Source organism: Carcharodon carcharias, chromosome 1 (assembly GCF_017639515.1).
Source record: "Carcharodon carcharias isolate sCarCar2 chromosome 1, sCarCar2.pri, whole genome shotgun sequence".
Lineage (NCBI taxonomy): Eukaryota > Metazoa > Chordata > Chondrichthyes > Lamniformes > Lamnidae > Carcharodon > Carcharodon carcharias.
This window is the reverse complement of record NC_054467.1, coordinates 45793261-45813582: the sequence shown is the minus strand read 5'-3', so window position 1 is coordinate 45813582 and position 20322 is coordinate 45793261. Positions and strand designations below refer to the sequence as shown.

Below are 20322 nucleotides of genomic sequence, written 5' to 3'. Positions count from 1 at the left end.
GTAAAACTAGATTTCAACGTCAAAGTAGATCAGAGTACTTTCCAAATGGTGAAAAGCAGTGGAGGTTAACGTTATGAATAGCTACATAAAGTCAAAATGGCTAATGGAATGTTGGACTAATATCTAGAGCTGTATTTCCCAAACTATTTTCCCCAAGTGATCCCATTTTAACACTTCGCAATCCCAGATCCTACCAAATACAAAAACAGCAATAAAAAACATAGTAACATTTAATATATAATCAAAGTTCATGTATTACAGGGCATAAACACATTTGTTTGATGCAAGTACTTTGTGGTTTAGCCAAGCTCTCCATATTCCCTGGTTCAAGCATGTAGCTTCTAAAAAGGAACTCTGTAATAAAGTTCTGTTTCAAATAAGTAACCTGACTGGGATATCAATGTTAATAACAATTGGTGATGAGGATAAATAGTTCTGACACTACGCTTTGTGAATGAGAGTACAAAAATTCTTAAAGAAAGAAAATTATAGTCAGTCATGCCACTTTGGCAGATTCGAGCCTAATGACTCGTCCATGAAAGAATGGAGCCAATACATAGGGCGCCTAGGTTTTTATTTCATGATGAATGAAATAACAAAAGAATTGCTTTCTGCTTCTCTGCTAAGTGTCTGTGGTAGCAAGATATATAACTTCATCTGTAGTCTGACAGCCCCGAATGTGACCAACTCTAAATCTTTTAACGATTTGGTAGACCTCATGAAGATGCAGTTTCAGCCGAAGTCATCAGTAATGATGCAGAGATTTAAGTTCAACTCCAGAGAAAGGGCCTTGGGTGAGGGCATCACAAGTTATATCATGAAGTTGAAACAGTTGACTGAGCACTGCGACTTCAGTGATACACTCAATGACATGTTGCAGGGCCAATATAACAGAACCAGAAGCTGCCAATACAGATATCTATAGCCTATACAATGCCAAAGCAGTAAAAACTGAACCAATCACAGTCACCCTTCAAGAGAATGGGAAGCTTCTAGTCATGGATGTAGATACAGGAGGCTCAACCACAGTGGGAGAACACACAGTTAAAATACCTAAATGGAAGGCACCCAGCCACTGAATCTGGAGCAAACCACAGCTCAGCTGAAGACATACACTAGAGAGTCACAGGTAAAATACATCGCCACAGTACCTGTGCCCTACAGGCAAGACAGCCCAGCTTCCAGTGATCATTGTAACCTAGTTGTCTGGGCCATGAATGGTTACAGAAAAATTAAGCTCAACTGGCTGGAAATATTTCAAGTGAGAACAGAAGGAATACCTGAGTTGTTAAGGAAGTGTAACAGTGTATTTTGCAACAAATTGGGAAAGATAAAAAGGCCTACAAACAAAAATATGTAGATTTGGGGGTGACACCCTGGTTCTTTAAGGCCAGAACTATACCTTATGCCTTAAAAGAAGGTGGATGCAGAATTGTGCTACTTAGAGAAGTCAGGCATAATCCAGCCAGTCCAGTTTTTGGAATGGGCAGCACCCATAGCCCATGATGAAACCAGATCAAAACATTCGCATTTGCGGAGACTACAAACTGTGAACAAGACTGCTAACTTACAAATATCCTATCCTGGAGGTAGATCTGTATGCTAAGCTAGCTAGAGGAAAATCCTACACCAAACCAGACATGAGTCATGCATACTAACAGCTAGAGCTGGACAGCACCTCTGAGGGTATGTAACCATCAACATACACGCACCCCTGTACCAATATACACTCCACCCTTTGGTGCAATATCTGCCTGTGCAATCTTCCAAAGGACCATGGAAAACCTATTGCAAGGATTTCCAACTAGTGTACCTGGACAACATCCTGATCACAGGCTCAATGGAAGCCTAACATTTCACCAACCTAGAAGAGGTTTTAAGATGATTTTGGGAAGCTGGTGTATGATTGAAGAAAGAAGTGTACATTCCTAGTGACAGAAGTCACTTACTTGGGTCACTGAGCAGATGCCCAGGGGTTGCATACATTAGAGAAAGTCAAGGCAATCAAGGAAGTGCCCTTTCTTACCATCATCACTGAACTCAAGTCTATTTTTGGGCATAAATTATGACAGTTGCTTCCTGCCAAACGTGTCAGTGTTAGCCCCTTTACACTTATTGTAAAAGGATCATCTTTGATCATGGAATGCACATCAAGAAGACTTCGCAAAAGTCAAGAATCTATTACACTCATGTCTACTAGTGCATTATGACCCATCAAAAGAATTATTAACCTGTGATACATATCCTTACAGGGTGGGAGCTGTGTTGTCACGGGATGGAAGATGGTTCCGAAAGGCCAATAGGCTATGTCTCCAGGACCCCCTCTTCAGCAGAGAAGGGTTACTCCACTTGAAAAGGAAGGTTTATCAGTAACATTGAGTGAAAAAGTTCCATCAGTTGCTGCATAGATGACATTTCATCAGTGTCAGGCCATAAACCACTAATGGCTTGATTTAGTGAAGATAAAGCCATTCCACCAATAGTCTCACAGGAGGAATCCAATATTGGGCTTGGACTTTGATTTTAATTGGTGTATGAGTACACCTTTATGCACTGTCCTGGCTTGCATACTGCAAATGCAGACACACTCAATCGTCTTCCATTACCAGATAACATGTACATGCTCCAGTGCCACAAGAAGTTGGATTTGTGTTGAATTTCTTGGACACTGCCAGTGTGTGAAGCAAATAAAGAATTGAACAAACAGGGATCCAATTTTGTTAGAAGTCCAAAATCAAATATTGCAAGGATGGTCAAATGCACTGTCTGAAGAGATATGACCATTCCATGCCCCGAAAACTGAGTTAGATTGTCAAGATGGAATCTTGATCTGGGGATCAAGAATCATCATCCCTTCGCAAGAAGGGCCACTCTTGACAGAGCTTCACAGTGCACATCCAGGCATTTTGAAGATGATTGCCTGAAGCTATGTCTGGTGGCCAGGCATAGACAGTGGCAGTGCTTGACCATTCTGTCTCCAGTGTCAGCAACAGAAGTTGCCCATTTAAGCTCCACTACATCTGGAGAAGTGGCCTGGTCGATCCTGGGTTAGACTACATATAGAGTACATAGGTCCATTTAGGTACCATATTTTTGTTGATCATTATGCACATTAAGTGGATGGACGTGTATGAAGTTATATCACCAACATAGTGTGCAGCTATTGAAAAGCTGCATCAATGTTTTAGTTTACATGTCCTACCAAAAGTCATTGTTTCTGATAATGGTACTGTTTTCACTAGTACTGAATTCCAAAGATTAGTGAGTTTAAATGGAATTAAAAATTAAAACAGCACCAAATCATTCCTCATCAAATGGGTTAGCAGAAGGGAGCAGTGCAAACTTTCAAATCAGGAATGAAGTTTTCCAAAGGTACGTTAGAAACTAGAATTTCACATTTCCCTATGTACTGTACAACTCATTAAACTATGAGTTCAACACCGTCAGAATCACTGATGAAACGCCGCTCTAACCAAATTAGAAAACCACCTCAAAATTAATCTTTAATTGCATGACTTCTGTATCTATTGTGGATTAAAATATTTTTTGTAAATAAGAAATGTTAAAAAGGGAGAGAAAATGTAGTGATTGTAGGTATATCCTTTCCTACTGCCTTTAGGGGTCATGTGATTGTATTGACAAAAGAGCCCTAAGCGCAGGCAATTTTAGGGGCAGAGCTTTCTAATCGTGATTCAAGCATGCAGCTTGTAAACAAGCTCTGTAATAAAGTTCTGTTTCAAGTAAGAAACAGATGCAGACAAGTTATTTCTACTGATTGGAAGTCTAGGAGGACAGAGTCTGAAAATTATAGCTAAGCCTTTCAGGAGTGAAATTAGGAAACATAAAAAAAAGTGGTAGAGGTTTGGAACACTTCCACAAAACAGTAATTGACATTAGATCATAGTTGTTAAATCTAACAGTTGACCTAAATCCATACAACCACCTTTTGCCCCATCAGATCAGCATGATATCAATTATGGCAGAACAGATTCCAGGGGCTAAGTGGCTTACTCCTGTTTCTATGGATAAAAATTAAATAGCACCTTTAATGTAGTAAAAGCAGCCCTAAACATTTCACAGGAGCAAAATCCAGCAAGAAGTGAAACTGACCCAAAGTAGAAATTGGGAGAGGTGACCAAAAACTTACCTTACTGACTAAGCTTTGAAAAAAAGTGTCTTAAAAGGAAAGGGATGTTAAGGAAGGGAATTCCAGAGCTTAGGACGGGGAAGGGGGAGGTTGAAAGTGAGAGAAAGACAAAATATCTAAAAAAAAAAGGGTTGTAGGGCTAAAAGTTGGAGGTTTTAGAGGGAATTAGACAAGACAAAAATTTCTAAAAGTGGCATAATTGGCACAGGAGTTCATGAAGGTCAGTGAGTACAGGATTTGAGTTGATATGGATGAAGTTTGGATGAATTTCAGTTCATGGAGGATGAAAGATAAGAGGTTGGCCAGGACAGCATTATAATAATGGAGTCAAAAGGCAAGAACACAGGTCAGGGCTTGTGTCCAATGGGCTCATGGTGGTAGTGGGAGCATCATGAAGAAATTAACACTTATATAAGCATTTATATTGTGGAACAATGTCCTAAACAGCTGTGTCAAAAACTGCAAAGTTGGTGCTGAAGGACATAAGATATAGGAACAGGAGACCATGTCCCATCAAGCTTGCTCCAACATTCAATATGACCATGGCTGATCTTGGACTTCAACACCACTTTCTCACCTGCTCCCCATATCCTTAGATTCCCCAAGACAAAAACCCATCTGTCCATCTCAGCCTTAAATATATTCAATGATTACACATCCACAACCTTTTGGAGGTAGAGAATTCCAAAGTTTCACATCCCTCAGTGAAGAAATTTCTCCTGAGTCTTAAATGATTGCCCTCTTCTAGATTCCCCAGACATGGGAAACAATGTCTCAGTTTCTACCCCCTCAAGCCCCTTCAAAATGTATATTTTCAATGAGATTGCCTCATTCTTCTGAACTCCAGAAGATAGACTCAATTTACTCAACCACTCATAGGACAAGATAAGCTGGTGAGCCTTCTCTTTACTGCCTCCAACACAAACATATCTTTTCTTAGAGACCAAAAAAAAAAATGCACAGTATTTCAGGTGTGGCATCACCAAAGCCCCATACAATTGCAGCATGACTTTATTCTTGTCCTCCAGTCCCCTTACAGTAAAGGGGAGCATACCATTTGCTTTTCTAATTGCTTACTGCACCTGCATACTGTTTTGTGTACAAGTACACCCAAGTCTTTGAACATCAACATTTACAAGTTTCAAGCCTTTTAAATATTTAGCTTTTTATTCTTATGACCAAGTGAATAACAGACTTCCCCAAATTGTACTCCATTTACCACCTTGTTGCCCACTCACTAAGCTTGTGTCTCTTTGAAGCCTTTGATCTCCTCACAGCTTGCATTCCACCCATCTTTGTACCATCAACAAACTTTGATCCATTACTGTCTCGTCATCCAAATCATTAATATAGATGGTACAAATTGGAGGCCCCAGTATTGATCCGTGCAGCACTCCACTAGTCACAGCCTGCTAACTTGAAAATGCCTCATGTTTCACTACTTGCTGCTTCCTGTCTGTTAACCAACCCTCTACCCATATTAAATATTTCATCCCCAGCTCCGTGAGCCCCTATCTTGTGCATTAATCTTGTGACGCCTTGTTAAATGCCCTTTGGAGGCCGAAGTAAACTCTATTAAGTTCCTGTAGTTACATCCTCAAAAACTAAAGTTTATCATAAAACCATGTTGTCTTGTTCTAATCATAGTTCTTTTCTAAACACATCAAACTTCCTTAGGTTCCAACATTCTCTTGATGATTTGACGTCAGGATAATTGCCTATAGTTCCCTACTTTGCTATTTTTTTAAAAAAGTGTAATGTTTGTTAACTTCCAATCTTCTGGGGCCATGCCAGAATTTGGGAAAATCGTGGTTTATAGCTGAAGAGAGTGGATGCATTGGCTATTGGGTCCTGGGGATTTCGTTTTAGTCCAGAGTTTCTCCAGTACATTTTCTCTGCTGATATTAATTACCTTAATTTTGTCACTCAGCCTCTAGATTGCTGTTAGGAAATCTTAAACACAGTTAAATAATTCTTCATGATACATGCTTGTGTTGACCAAATGCAAGTTTATTACTCCAACACCAATAATATAATAAAATGTTACCATTATATAATAGATTCATACAACCTGATTTCTTGTAGACCCAAGGTAATCAAACTTAGCCTCTTGTGGATGTTGGACTTCCAACTGTCCTATGGGTTCTAACCTTAAAAAAAGGGCTGTTCCTTGATATTTTAAAACTGAGTTACATCAAATGATACCCAGAATGCATATTGAAGCAAGTTTCTTCTTGGCCACCAACCTCCAGACTTGACATAACGACTGTCTTGATTAAGTTATTATAAAAAGAAACAGGGTGACCTAGATAATCTTAAAATAGTTCAGTATCACTGCTTGGGTACTTCCATTGTTCTGGTCAATATTTGATACTCTCACCTGACCTGGGCTATAGCCAACTGTCTTCTATGGTTTCTATTATTACCAGCTATTGGCCAGAACAAATTCTGATAATCACATTGAGGTGGTGATTAATATAGAGATGTGATTAACTATAGGAACTGGGCAAAATCTAACAGTGATCTTCTACTTCTGGTATGAAACTTGTCACATGATAATTTCGCCTGTTGCCACTTCCATAGGATCAACATGTACTTTAGCTACTCTTTTTATATACTTCTAAATGCTCCAAATCTGTTTTTATATTTCTGGCTATTGGAATTTTTTCTTCCCCTTTTAATCAATTTTTTTAGAAACCAGCAAATGGTTTTAAAAAATCCTTTAATGTGATGAGTGTCACTGGCTGGGCCAGCATTTGTAGTCCATCCCTAATTGCCCTTGAAACGAATGGCTTGCTAGGCCATTTCAAAGGGCAGTTAAGAGTCAACCACGTTCCTAAGGGTCCAGAGTCACATGTAGGCCAGACCAGATAAGGACAGCAGGTTTCCTTCCTAAAAGGGAATTAGTGAACAGATGTGTCTTTACAACAATTGATAGTAATGGTGACCATGACAACCAGGACTTCCTGATTTATCAATTTAATTGAATTGAAATTCCACTAGCTGCCATGCTGGGATTTGAACCCAAGACCCCAGAGCATTAGCCTGGGCTTCTGGATTACATTGACATTATGACTATGCCACTGTCTCCCCATTACTATTCACTCCTATTCTTTGCATCAAGTCTCTATTAATCCAATACTATCCTTAACCTCCTTAGTAAGCCACAGATGGATCTTTCTCATCACCATACCCCTTACCTATGTAATTGGCTTTGAATGCAAGAAATAGACCATTCAGCCCTAGAGTCTGCTTCACCATAAATCAGATCAGCCTGATCTCAACTACAAATTGCTGCTTGCTCCACATAATCCTCAACTCCCCTGTAAATCAAAAATCTGTAACTCAGTCTTGAATATATTCAAGGACCCAGCCTCCACTGCTCATTGGAAAGAGAATTCCAAACAACAAACAGCCAGAGAAGAAATTCCTCATCCCCATCTTAAAGGGGGCCCCTTATTTTAAAACTGTGCCCTCTAGTTCTCTATTCCCCCACACAAGGGGAAAATATCCTCTCAACATCTACCCTGTCAAGGTCCCACATAATCTTATTGGAACATAAGATTACCTCTCATGCTTCTAAATTCCAATGAGTATGGGCCCAACTTGCTCAACCTTTCCTCATTAGACAATCTTTTCATCCAAGGAAAGAATCTAATGAACCTTCTCTGAAATGCCTCCAATGCAAGTACCTCTCTCTAGTAAGAGAACCCAAACTGTACATAGTACTCTAGGTGTAGTCTCACCAATGCCTGTACAATTGTAGCAAGATTTCCTTACTTTTATACTCTATTTCCCTCTTGCAGGGAAGGCAAACATTCCATTTGCCTTCCAAATTACTTGCAGGGCCCACAGCATCTCCATTGCTACCCCACTCACGGTCACACCTTACCATCCCTGATCACAGAACTGTGATATGACCCACCTCCTGGTGGAAAGTGTCCAGGTAACTTTCCCCCTCCCTGTTGCAGTGCCTGAAGCTCAGACTCCAGCTCATCAATTCTGAGCCAAAGTTCCTCAAAATGTAGACACTTATTGCAGACGTAGTTGCCGTGGATCACACTGGTGTCCACCAGCTCCCAAATGCTGCAGATCACCTGCCCTGCCATCTTTGCTTTATTTAACTAATTAGGTTTCAAGATTATAAAAATAACTCACTGTTGTTTGAAGTATAACCAGTTAAGCTATAAATTTAATGCAATAGCTATCTTCCCACTACTACTATCCCCATTTAAGAGGGTTAAAATCTTAAAACTCACCAAACACCTACCTGCCCATCTAAGTAAAGTTTTTGATCAATCACCAGTAACTGAAGGCTGAAAAAAAAGTGTAAAAGCAGCAGCTCCTTCCCCCTCTACACCAAATTCTCAAGTTTCCACTCAGGCCTTGGGCCTGATCTGTGCAGAGCAAGCCATCATACACAAAGAACATATCAACTCCAGTGGCAAGCATGCTTCTTAGTGGTACCCAATACTTTTTTAACATTCCTCCAATAAGATGGACAATACCGCTTGCATTGGATATTTCTATAAAAAGTACCTCTATACACGTCTTTGCTGATGCCATCCGCTGAAGCCGCTTGTCTTCTTGAATGCCAACATCATCCCAGATATTCTGGAGTTTTGCCATCTTCATAGCCAGAAGATGGCCTATTGATGAAGCTAGAACTTCACTGGAATAAAATTTGTGCAGACAGACAATTATATTGGTTTCCAAGGAACATATTTAGAGCTGCTCTCAAAACATAGTAGAACCCAAGTTCAAAATATCTGAAAAACATCATAAGAGTTTGGAAATGTTGTACAACCTCTTAAGGGGAAAAAAAACACACCACTTGGAAATAAAAACAGCACATAGCATTTTCTGAGTAAATTATTTGGCGAGATAATGAGCTATACGTTTTAAAACAAAATGCGCACCTTTTCCTCGCCATTGTCCAAACCTGGAGCAAAGGATTCCCAAACTGAGAGAAGCCCAGTTCAATCTTTCTGCTTCGAGCTGCCCGGAAATAGTTTTAAATTTAAACCCAACCGCCCCCCCCGCGCGCGAGCGTTGAAACCATTGGTTACCGCCAGCCATTAGGAGGCCGAGAGAAAAAAACGCTCACCAATTAAAATCAGCCTTCCGGCCTGGGCCCCTGCAGTCACGTGATGGTGCTTGCTGGTTCAGGGAAGGCAATACTTCAGGCTGGACGGGAGAATGCAGCCTCAGTGAAAGCTGCTTTCGGTTGTTTTGGTTGAGCAGTATTGGGGTAAAAACAGAAGTGACGCTCTTGGTTATCGAGCAGAGACATCATTTACTGTTGGAGTCAGCAGGGAGGAGTGGCAAAGTGGATGATCTGTGTGCAGCAAAGTTTGTCAATTTTATCAGCAACAATATTTAAATTAACTTAGAAAAAAGACGCAAAAAGCACATTCAAAACAGTATCCGATCAAGGCGTCTCTAAATACCTAGTGAGGCCGGTGCGAAGACTTTGGAGACTCTGCCATTGGCCTTTGTACGTTAATTATGAATTCCGTGTTTGTTGCTCTCTTAAGCGCATTATTGTACTGCACAAGGCAGCGCTACGCGTCTGCACATCAACAACATGCACCTCAATCTTATTCATTAATTGTGGATGCATCTAAAGCACAAAGAGAGTTGAAGCACTTCTGGAGGAGTACAGGATTTTGGTAGGTTGTTTAAAATTACTTTTGCCATGGAAACAAGACAGGACTATCACCATTGACGGGTTGTACCTGAACTGGAAAGGGACCAACATCCTTGCAAGGAGGTTTGCTAGCGCTGTTGGGGAGAGTTTAAACTAACTTGGCAGGGGGATGGGATCCTGAGAGGAGGTTCAGTAGGGGGAACGCTTCATGAATTTGCGTGTGATCCTTGCGCAGGAGATGCACAGCCAAAATTAGAAGAGAGAGCAAGTGAGTCTGGAAGGCATAGAAATTATAGGCCAGTTAAGGCGCAAGGGAGTTTGGCAAGGTTGAATGGTATTTATTTTAATGCACGGCGTCTGATGAATAAAGCAGATGAGTTGAGGGCACAAATTAATACATGGAAATATGATGTCATTGCTGTCACAGAGACATGGTTGAGAGAGGGGCAGGATTGGCAGCTCAATATTCCAGGATATAGGGTCTTTGGGCGAGACAGGGAAGGAGGTAAAAGAGGAAGGGGTATCACAATATTGATCAAGGAATTAATTACAGCAGTAAGGCGGGATGACATCTTAGAAGGCTCCTCAAATGAAGCCATATGGGTAGAACTTAAAAACAAAAAAGGAGCAATCACATTGCTGGGAATGTACTTTGGGCCCCCAAACAGTCAGAGTGAAATAGAAGAGCAGATATGTAGGCAAATTTCAGAGAAGTGTAAAAAATAATGGGGTAATAATAGTGAGGGGTTTCAACTTCCTCGACATTAATTGCGTTAGTCATTGTGTGATAGGTTTAGAGGTTGCGGAATTCTTAAAATGCATCCAGGAGAGCTTTTTAAGCCAGTACATAGAAGGTCCTACAAGAGAGGGGGCAGTCCTGGACTTAATTTTAAGGAATGAAGCTGGGTAAGTGGTAATCCATAATCAATGGTCAGCCCATGTTGCAAACTTCAACCAGTGAGCATTCAGCAGTGCCATAGCTGTTGTCACACATGTGGTGACCTTAGTGCTCGGCAAACAAACCTTCCCGTGGCATCCCAGGCTCACAGCCACCAGTGGATCTGGGCATATGGCGCCTCTCCAGATCCAAGGCCTGCTGCTCGAATTGAGTTGATGTCCAAATGGGCCTGGCCTCTGCCTTTCCACATCCACTTGGTAGCATTGTGTGCAGTCTTCTCCTGAAAAGGAGAGAAGAGCATTGATTAGTCCAGCCTGTACCTGGATTCCCACCGCATCCCTGCCAGGGTGGGACATTGCAGGGCTCCAGTTCTTCGTCACCCCGCAGCTACCACACACTCAGACAAAGAAGCCAGGGCTGACCCCCCTTGCCCAAATGCTGCCTCCATTTCATTGGGTAGCACACGGTCTAACCTTGCAAAGCAAGGAGGCACAAGCACCTGGAACACAAAAGCCAGCAGATAGATTGGTGCCCCTCCACCTGGAAGCTCCCCTCCCAGCATGTTAGCACCCTGACTTTGACATGCTTCGCAGTTTCAGCACTCTGCCTATGTGCAGATCCTTGAGTTTGCCCCTGAATCTATACTCTGGGTGGTCAGTGTCACACATGCTGCGGGTGAAGAGCCCATCTCAGCACTACCCTCTCAGGGTGAACTATGCATGGGCAATATCTGCTGGCTCATCTAGTGAGGGAAACATGCAGTGAAGGATTCAATGCTGTAACTGCACTCAGAGATGTTGGAGAGGGGCCTTGGGGTGAAAGGCTGACGGCTGCATTAAGTGACCTCTGCCAACAACGAGCGCAGGAGGTTGTTGTGTCTCTTGCGGCATTGGATCCACGTGTGTCGCACAACATCATGGGAGCTTGCCATCTCAGCCACCACCTTCCAGGCATGTTTGGCCAGGTGGGGGAGGTGGGAGGGGGTGGGGGGGGTGTTGTGGCCTCTGCCTCCCGTCCCTTGGAAGCAGGACCTCCCACCGTGCTGCCACCTCCTCCAGGAGAGCAGCTAGGCACTCATCCAAAAACCGAGGGGCACAGTGCTCCGCCGCCCTGCCCTCCGGCCTGGCCTGCTCCGCTGCCCTGCCCTCCGGCCTGGCCTGGCCTGCTCAGCTGCCCTGCCCTCCGGCCTGGCCTGCTCTGCTGCCCTGCCCTCTGGCCTGGCCTGGCCTGCTCTGCTGCCCTGCCCTCCGGCCTGGCCTGCACTGCTGCCCTGCCCTCCAGCCTGGCCTGCTCGGCTGCCCTGCCCGCTGGCCTGGCCTGGCCTGCTCAGCTGCCCTCCGGCCTGGCCTGGCCTGCTCTGCTGCCCTGCCCTCTGGCCTGGCCTGGCCTGCTCAGCTGCCCTGACCTCTGGCCTGGCCTGCTCTGCTGCCCTGCCCTCCGGCCTGGCCTGCTCTGCTGCCCTGCCCTCCGGCCTGGCCTGCTCTGCTGCCCTGCCCTCCGGCCTGGCCTGCTCTGCTGCCCTGCCCTCCGGCCTGGCCTGCTCTGCTGCCCTGCCCTCCGGCCTGGCCTGCTCTGCTGCCCTGCCCTCCGGCCTGGCCTGGCCTGCTCTCCAGAAGCCCTCTGGTGAGTCCTTCTACTTGCCATTGTGATCAGCCTTTCCAAGGCTGCCAGCGCTTCATTTAAACAGGCCGCCGGTCATTGCACTCCCGCCGCCGTCAGCCTACTCCCGCTATCCTCTGGAGTTGCGCATCATGCTGGGCTTAATTGACCCACCTGCTTAAAATGGCGGCGATTGGATCTGCACCCGCTCCCAGTCAGCCCTCTCGACATGGGGAAAATTCTCCCCAGTACAACATTAGCTTTTCCTGAATTCACTAAATTCTAGATTGATCTCCATGGATTGAAAGGTAGTACATGTAACCTTGCTGTTCGAGAAAGGATGGAGAGAGAAAAGAAGGAACCATAGGCCAGTTATAGCCATTGGTAATATGAAAAATACTAGAGTATTATTAGGGACGTGATAACAGAGCACTTAGAAAATCATGATATGGTTAGGCGGAGTAAATATGGTTTTACGAAAGGGAAGTCATGTTTAACAAACCTGTAAAGAGTTTTCTGAGTGGGTAAGAGGGATCCAGTGGATGTAATGTATTTGGATTTAAAAAAACATTCACACAAGCTTACCCAAAATTAGGGCCCATGGCATTGGGGGCAACAGATGAGTATGGATTGATGATTGGTTAATAGATAGAAAGCAGGGAGTAGGAATAACTAGTGCGATATGGTCATCCGTTATGGAGAGAGAGAGAGGAATGTGATGAGGGAGTGGTAGAGATCAAACTGCCAGCTGGAAGGAGAAGAGGAAGGCCTAAGAAGAAATATGCGGTTGAAAGAGACTTAAACGCAGTGGAATTAGAAGAAGAATGGCTTACTGATAGGAGGAGATGGAGAACGGTGATCAACCAGCAATGGATGACATCAAGTAAAATGGGAGAAACTGAAAAAAGATCAGTGATTTAGATGAGGGGTGCACTGTATTCAAGTTTGCTAACAATACAAAGTTAGGTTGGGAAGTAAGCTGTGAGGAGGATGCAGGCAAGAATGTTCAATCAGGCTATCTCGGCCACCACCTCCCACACACATTAGATTCTAGAAGTTGCCCATCAACAGGTGTTAGAATAACTTGTCTATAAGTCCTTGGTTTTTCCCCTTCACCTTAAATAACAGTGTGACATGCATAATTTTCCCTTCTAAAGGAATGGTTCCTGAATTAAGAAAGCTAATAGTTAAGGTATCTGCAATGTTCTCATCTTTAAAATCTTGGATAGAAATTATCTGGTTCTGACAATTTGTCACACTTTGGGGCCATTTTTTTGTTATTGTTATTTTATGTTAATTTTGGTGAGTCCCTGTCCCTGATTGGGCTTTCTGGTGTACCGGCCTCGTCTTGTACTATAAATACTGCACATGATTCACCTTCAAACTTTTTTATGGGTGATGTATTTTCAATTGAGGTCTCTAAGGGGCAGGACATAGATGAGAAATGGGAGAGGTTCAAAGATAGATCCTTGGGGGACATCAGAAGTACTTATGCGGGAATGGGAAGGGAAGCTGTTGATGGCAATTTTCTGGCTGTGATTAGATAGATAGGAATGGAACCAGATGAGTGCAGTCCCACCAAGCTGGATAACAGTGGCAAGGCATTGGTGGAGGATGATGTGATCAACTGTCAAATGCTGCAAACTGGTTGAGATGAACGAGGAGGGATAGTTTACCTTTGTCACAGTCACATAGGATGTTTAGAAATGAAAATGAGTCCAGGGCTAGAGCAGGTGTGCCTTAGAGGAAGTTTGGCCTAGTGGGTTGGCGGAGGGGAGGGAAGTGGCATATAGTTGCTAAGATGGCCTTAATCTCGGTGACAAAGAAATCCTTGCATTTCTCACACTTGTTAGGGGATAATGGTGATGAGGAAAAGGTAGAGGGATTTAAGAAGATGCCTCTGCAGTAGAGAAAATGAGCCAGGGGTTACCTTTGCTTGCAGGATGATCCTGGAAAAACGAGCAGTTTTTGCAGATGACAACATGACCCGATAATGCTTTGTATGTCTAACTAGATCTGGCGGTGAATGGCTAAACCAGTTTCCACCATATTTGTTCAAATCTGTGCCCCTTGGACTTGGGGTTTTGGCGATGAGGGTCATGCCTGGGGCACAGCCAGTGTGGGAGAGAGCAATAGTTTTAACAAGGTCTAGGGTGTCGAAGGTGGAGTTGAGGGTGTGGTTGGGCAGATCAGCAGCTGTAGAAATGTCGTGGTGAATGGAGGGCCAAAGGCTAGGCAATGGGGGGAGACGGTGGCATAGTAATAATGTCACTGGACTAATGCTCTGGGGACATGGGTTCAAGTCCCACCATGGCAGTTGGTAGAATTTGAATTCAATTATAAATCTGGAATTGAATGCTAGTCTCCATAATGGTGACCGTGACAACTATCATCGATTGTTGTAAAAGTCCATTTGGTTCACTAATGTCCTTTAGGGAAGGAAATCTGTCATCCTTACCTGGTCTGGCCTACATGTGACTCCAGACCCACAGTAATGCAGTTAACTGTTATCTTCCCTCTGAAATGGTCTGGCAAGCCACTCAGTTCAAGGGCAATTAGGGATGGGCAACAAATGTCAGCGATGCGCACATCTGATGAAAGAATAAAGAAATTAGCAATTTGCGAGTGTTTCTGAGTGAATTGGGGGGGAGAGTTTTTCCAGAGATGGATACAGGAGGGAGTAGGGTTTAGAGGGGAAGTGGGATGTGGGTGGAGAGCAATACAATGAAACGATTGCCTGATTGATATTATTAAAGGTCCTGAGATCTTAACTAGGTGTTGAAGAGAATGAATATTGTGAAGAAAGGAAGGATTTGACTCAAAACTGGGGCTATGAGATTGGACATTTAATTAAATGTGTGAATCTTTTGATTGCTAGTCTGGAGGTAGGAAAGTAAAGTGACTTAGAGAAGCATAGGCCAAGATTATGAAGAACTGCATAATCAATCCCTCATAGAAACTAATAGACGGATTTCAACAAAATTTGGTACACAGATAGGATGTGGCCCAAGGAAGAACTGATAGTTCTTGGCGAAGATACAGATCAGGATACTAGAGGTTTTTAGGCATAGAAAGTGGTCAGTCAGCTCACTGTGGCTGCACTGGCTCTTTGAAAGAGTGGTTGTACTTAGTTCCAATTCTTGCTTTTTGCCTGTAACCCTGTCAGATTCTCATCCTCTTATAAACTATTATTGAAACAGCTTTTGTTCTAATCCAGAAAGATTGTAGGCGAGGGATGGTACCGGAGCCAGTCTTTACTTAGTCTTACATTTATTTGCAGAGTGAAACATAGTAAGCATCCCTTTCCATATTCAAGCATGCCACAGTTTCAATAAATGTCTTTTTATATGTGTTCAAGTGAAACCCAGTTAATGCCCACTACTACATATAATTAAACACAAATATTATACAATTAACACTTTCACATCTTCTCAGGTAGAGCATTCCAGATCTCAATAGAGGGGAAAGTGAAGCATTAATCTATAGTCAGAGGAGTGGAAGGTATAAGCAAGAATGTATGGCAAGAGAAATTGTGAGATGCTACCATGGGTGGATTTGATGAAAGAGATCTTCAAGCTTAATCACTGGGGCATAGGGAGCTTGCCAAGAAAGTAGTTGATGGCTGTACAGAAGAAGAGCTGGGTGATTAGGTTTGTGAAGGGTAAAGGCAGCAGGCTACTGAGGAAGATGTTGTAGAAATTAACCCTAGAGTTCATAAATGCATGGAATAACATTTCAGCAGTGATAGGGAGAAGGTGCATGTGAACTTTCAAGAATCTTTTGAAAAGCAGGGTGGGGGCAGGAAAGAAAAATAAACAAATGAGAACACTCAGTAGTGCATACTTCCCAAACACTGTGTTAACCCAGCATTATTACAATTACACAGTTCTTCCTTGAGGCTTTTCCCTACCTGGTTGATGCTCTGTACCTACAAAGCTGAGAAAATAAATATTTTTATATTAAGAGCCCCTAGCTCACTGAGGAGGCTTCAGGCTAATCCACATTCAACAACCTGCTCTGAAAACTCGGCTCATATTTTGACAGCTGTGATGAATTCCACCATTAGCAGCTGAGACAATCCACAACATTCTAAATAAAACAACTCTCAACATTCTACAAAGAGGTCAATTCACCCTATCTCCCAGTGTTAACGGATCCTTCCTAAAAAATTCTAGTATCCTGATCTGTATCTTCGCCAAGAACTAATAGTTCTTCCTTGGGCCACATCCTATCTGTGTACCAAATTTTGTTGAAATCCATCTATTAGTTTTTGGGATAAATTGTTTACAGAGACACAGACAAACGGGTGAAAACTTTACCTCTGCCCACCAAAGAGCAGCTGATCTTTAATAAGGTAAATAGCCACCGTCAAGTAGATTGTAAATAGTATGGGGATCATCACAGAGCCTTGTTTTAGCCCCTTCTGGATTTTGAAGACATCTGCTTCAGATCTCCTGGTCTGGACAGTTGCAGTCATATCATCATGAAGCGATTGCAGGATTGTGATGAAGTTTCTTGGACATTCAAATCTTTGAAGCACAGTCCACAAACCCTCTCGCTTTGCTTAGTCAAATGCTTTGGTTAGGTCACTGAATGCAATAAAGAGTTCCTAGTAGTGTTCTGATCATTTTTCTTGGATTTGTCTGGTACCAAAGACCATGTCAGAGGTTCCTTTGGAAGGTCAAGTTAGGTGAATGGGCCAAAATTTGGCAGATGGAGTTTAACATGGATAAATGTGAGGTTATCCACTTTGGTCGGAAGAATAAAATGGCGGCTTATTATTTAAATGGAGAGAAACTTCAGAATGCTTCAGTGCAGAAGGATCTGGGTGTCCTCATGCATGAGTCACTGAAAGCTGGTATGCAGGTACAGCAGGTAATAAGGAAGGCCAATGGAATTTTGTCATCTGTTGCTAAAGGAATAGAGTATAAAAATAGGGAAGTGTTGTTGCTACTGTACAAGGCATCAGTGAGAACGCACCTGGAGTACTGTGCACAGTTTTGGTCCCCTTACTTGAGGAAGGATGTAGTTGCAGTGGAGGCGGTTCAGAGGAGGTTCACTAGATTGATTCCAGAGATGTGGGGCTTGTCTTTTGAGGAGAGATTGAGCAGTTTAGACCTATACTGGCTGGAATTTAGAAGGATGAGAGGAGATCCAATTGAGGTATATAAGATGCTAGACGTGGAGTAGATGTTTCCCCTTGTGGGGCATTCTAGAATGAGAAGCCATAGTTTTAGGCTAAGGGGTGGCAGATTTAAATCAAAGATGAGGGAGAATTACTTTTCTGAAAGGGTCATGAATCTGTGGAATTCACTATTTCAGAGTGCAGTGGATGCTGGGATGCAGAATAAATTTAAAGAGGAGATGGACAGATTTTTAATTAGTAATGGGTTGAAAGGTTATGGGGAGAGAGTGAGAAATTGGAGTTGAGGCCGATATTAGATCAGCTATGATCGTATTGAATGGCAGGGCAGGCTTGAGGGGCTGAATTGCCTACTCCTGCTCCTAGTGCTTATGTTCTTATGTTATGTTCTTATGTCCAAAGCCGCACCGTGTCTCTAAGAGGATTTCCTCAGCCACAGGAATTAGGAGATTCAGAAGAAAGTGTGAGAATTTAGTCTGCTGTGAACAATAGGGAAAACCTTGATAGTTTCCGTAGCATGGTCTATTTCCCTTCTTCAAGATAGTTATAATGTTTGCATTTCTAAAGTCAATGGGGTCTTGAGGGCACTGGGGAGTTTTTTTCCTCCCAAATCCATAGGATGAGTTCATGGAATCTTGACATGAGCAAAAGTCCACCAGCTTTCAAGACCTCAGCTGGGGCCACACACTTTTTGTTTTTCACCTGTTTGATAGCTTGTTGCAGCACTCCCATCGATGGGCTACACTCTTTCTTTAGTTAACCTCCTGTTCTTTGTGTATTTATAAAAAATCTTTGAGTTTTACTTGCCAAAATAGAACTAACTCCAGAATTGTCTCCTCCCTTGTTGGACTTGGTAAGCATTGGTTAAAAAAATTCTTCCGAATGCATTTTAAGAATTCTGCTCCCTCCGTGCCTTTCACACTAATTCTATCCCAGTTAATATTTGGGTAGTTGAAATCTCCCACTATTACTGGCCTATTGTTTTTGCACTTCTCAGAGATTTCCTACATATTTGCTCTTCTATCTCCTTCTGACTGTTTGGGGTTTTTAGTACACTTTCAGTATTGTGATTGCCCCTTTCTTGTTCTTTGGTTCAAGCCCTATGGCCTCATTTGATGGTGTCAGGCCTGTGACCATAGAAGGATGTGAAGGCATTAGAGAGAAACATTCACGTGAGTGGTCCTAGGGAAGAGGGACTTTGGTTACGTGGATAGATTGGAGGACCTGGGGCTGTTCTCCTTCAAGAAGAGAAGATTAAGAGGAAATTCGATAGAGGTATTTAAAACCATGAGGGGCCTGGTCAGAATAAATAGGGAGAAACTGTTTCTGTTAGTGGAATGATTAAGAACCAGAGGAAGCTTAACAACAGAAGCAATGCGACATGAGGAAAACCTTTTTTACTCAGCAAGTGGCTAGGATTTGGAATTCATTGCCTGAGTGTGTGGTGGAGGCAGATTCAGTTGAGGCCTTCAAAAGAGAATTGAATAATTATCTGAAGAGTAAAGGATTGCAGGACAGGGGGAAAAGGTGGGGGAATGGGACTAGGTGAGTTGCTTTTGCAGAGAGCTGGCATAGACATTACAGGCCAAATGGCCTCCTCTGGGCTGTGAACATTCTATGATCAGAACTCATTTGACTGGAAAGGTCACAAGACCTGAAATGTTAACTATTTTTTTCTCTCCACAGATGCTGCCTGACCTGCTGTTTATTTCCAGCATATTGTTTTTATTTCAGATTTCCAGCATCTGCAGTATTTTGCTTTCGCCTTATTCGATGAATCTTTTTCCATATCATTCCTCATTACAGCTATATATGTCTTTCAGCAATATTGTGAGGTAGGCTGTACGTCCAAACGATTGGCTAATTAAATCAAACAGCATGTTCCTTCTGTTGTTCATAATAGGAAGAGTGCAGACCGTACTCAACCAGCCCATGCTTGCAAAACCTAAAACAAAATGTCTACTGTTATATGTGATTCTGCAATTGAGCAGCACTTGCTGAACAATCCCGTGTGTGCTAATAACTACCTTAACAACCAATTTAAGATAATAGTCGAGCCGGTAACATGGCTTATTTAAGCTTGCCAGAAGCAACATACATTCAAATGCAGGGACCGGGTTTCTGCAACAAAATAAATATGTTCAAGACTTGCACCTTTTTTGTTTGAAACTTGCACCTTTTTTGTTTGAATTACCAGGTAGCTAGCTTTTCCATGCCAATCACAGTCAACTTTCCAACCAATCAGCATCCTTTTCTCCTGTAGTATAAATGGATCATTTGAAATTTGTCATTCTTACATTTATCCTAATGAGTGCAGCATGAAAAGCTTCAACATGCCTCTCTTTTCAGCAATGTCAATCAATTAATTTTAAACCTGTACTGTGACATCTCAGTGCAATATTTAACTCTGTCCACCAGGTGGCAAACCATTCTCTGGTGAACAGCGAAAATGTTGGTCAAGGTGAATAAGACTAAACCCTTGCAGTGAGGCACAAATAAAATTAGACGCATTTAAAAACCCAGACATTGCACTGCAAAAGATATACCCAGCAGGAGAGTCTTGAAGAACTGGAAACTGAAATCCTAGATCAGCTATCTGATGTTTCCAGTGTCCTGTATAAGATAATGACGTAAAAGCTCTCTGAAGTAATCTAAACTCGTTATTTTTCTGCTGGATAGCCAAGTTATTAACTTTGGAGAAAAATAAAATTTTGAAGTTTTTCCTGCTCAATTCTTGCATTGGCAACACAATAAAGAATAGAAGGGTGCTGAGTGCTTAAATGGATGATGAGCTGCCGTGCAGTTGACAATATAAGCTAGAATGTGAACAGTTCCCTGGTCTTCACTCTCATGAATTTCAGAGTTTCAACTTTGAATGCAGAAAT

The 20322-nt window shown here is 42.6% G+C and overlaps 2 protein-coding genes across 7 annotated transcripts in view; one reads left to right on the top strand and one right to left on the bottom strand.

Moving 5' to 3' along the window:
• LOC121285951 (protein regulator of cytokinesis 1-like) overlaps positions 1 to 9147 on the bottom strand; it is a 36819-nt gene extending 27672 nt beyond the window's left edge. For both annotated transcript variants that reach the window (XM_041203092.1, XM_041202967.1), the window contains exons 1-2: positions 9067 to 9147; positions 8687 to 8819 (exon numbers count right to left, since the gene is read on the bottom strand). In XM_041203092.1, the coding sequence (XP_041059026.1) occupies positions 8687 to 8819; positions 9067 to 9080 (147 nt within the window). In that variant the 5' untranslated portion in view covers positions 9081 to 9147. The remainder of the gene's footprint in view (positions 1 to 8686; positions 8820 to 9066) is intronic.
• Positions 9148 to 9302: 155 nt separating this feature from the next.
• Positions 9303 to 20322, top strand: part of idua (alpha-L-iduronidase) — a 325106-nt gene continuing 314086 nt past the window's right edge. For 3 of the 5 annotated variants that reach the window (XM_041197971.1, XM_041197966.1, XM_041197955.1), the window contains exon 1: positions 9303 to 9819. In XM_041197971.1, the coding sequence (XP_041053905.1) occupies positions 9656 to 9819 (164 nt within the window). In that variant the 5' untranslated portion in view covers positions 9303 to 9655. Of the gene's footprint in view, positions 9820 to 19123; positions 19273 to 20322 lie in introns of all 5 variants that reach the window. The other 2 variants (XM_041197959.1, XM_041197979.1) reach the window with 2 other exon arrangements.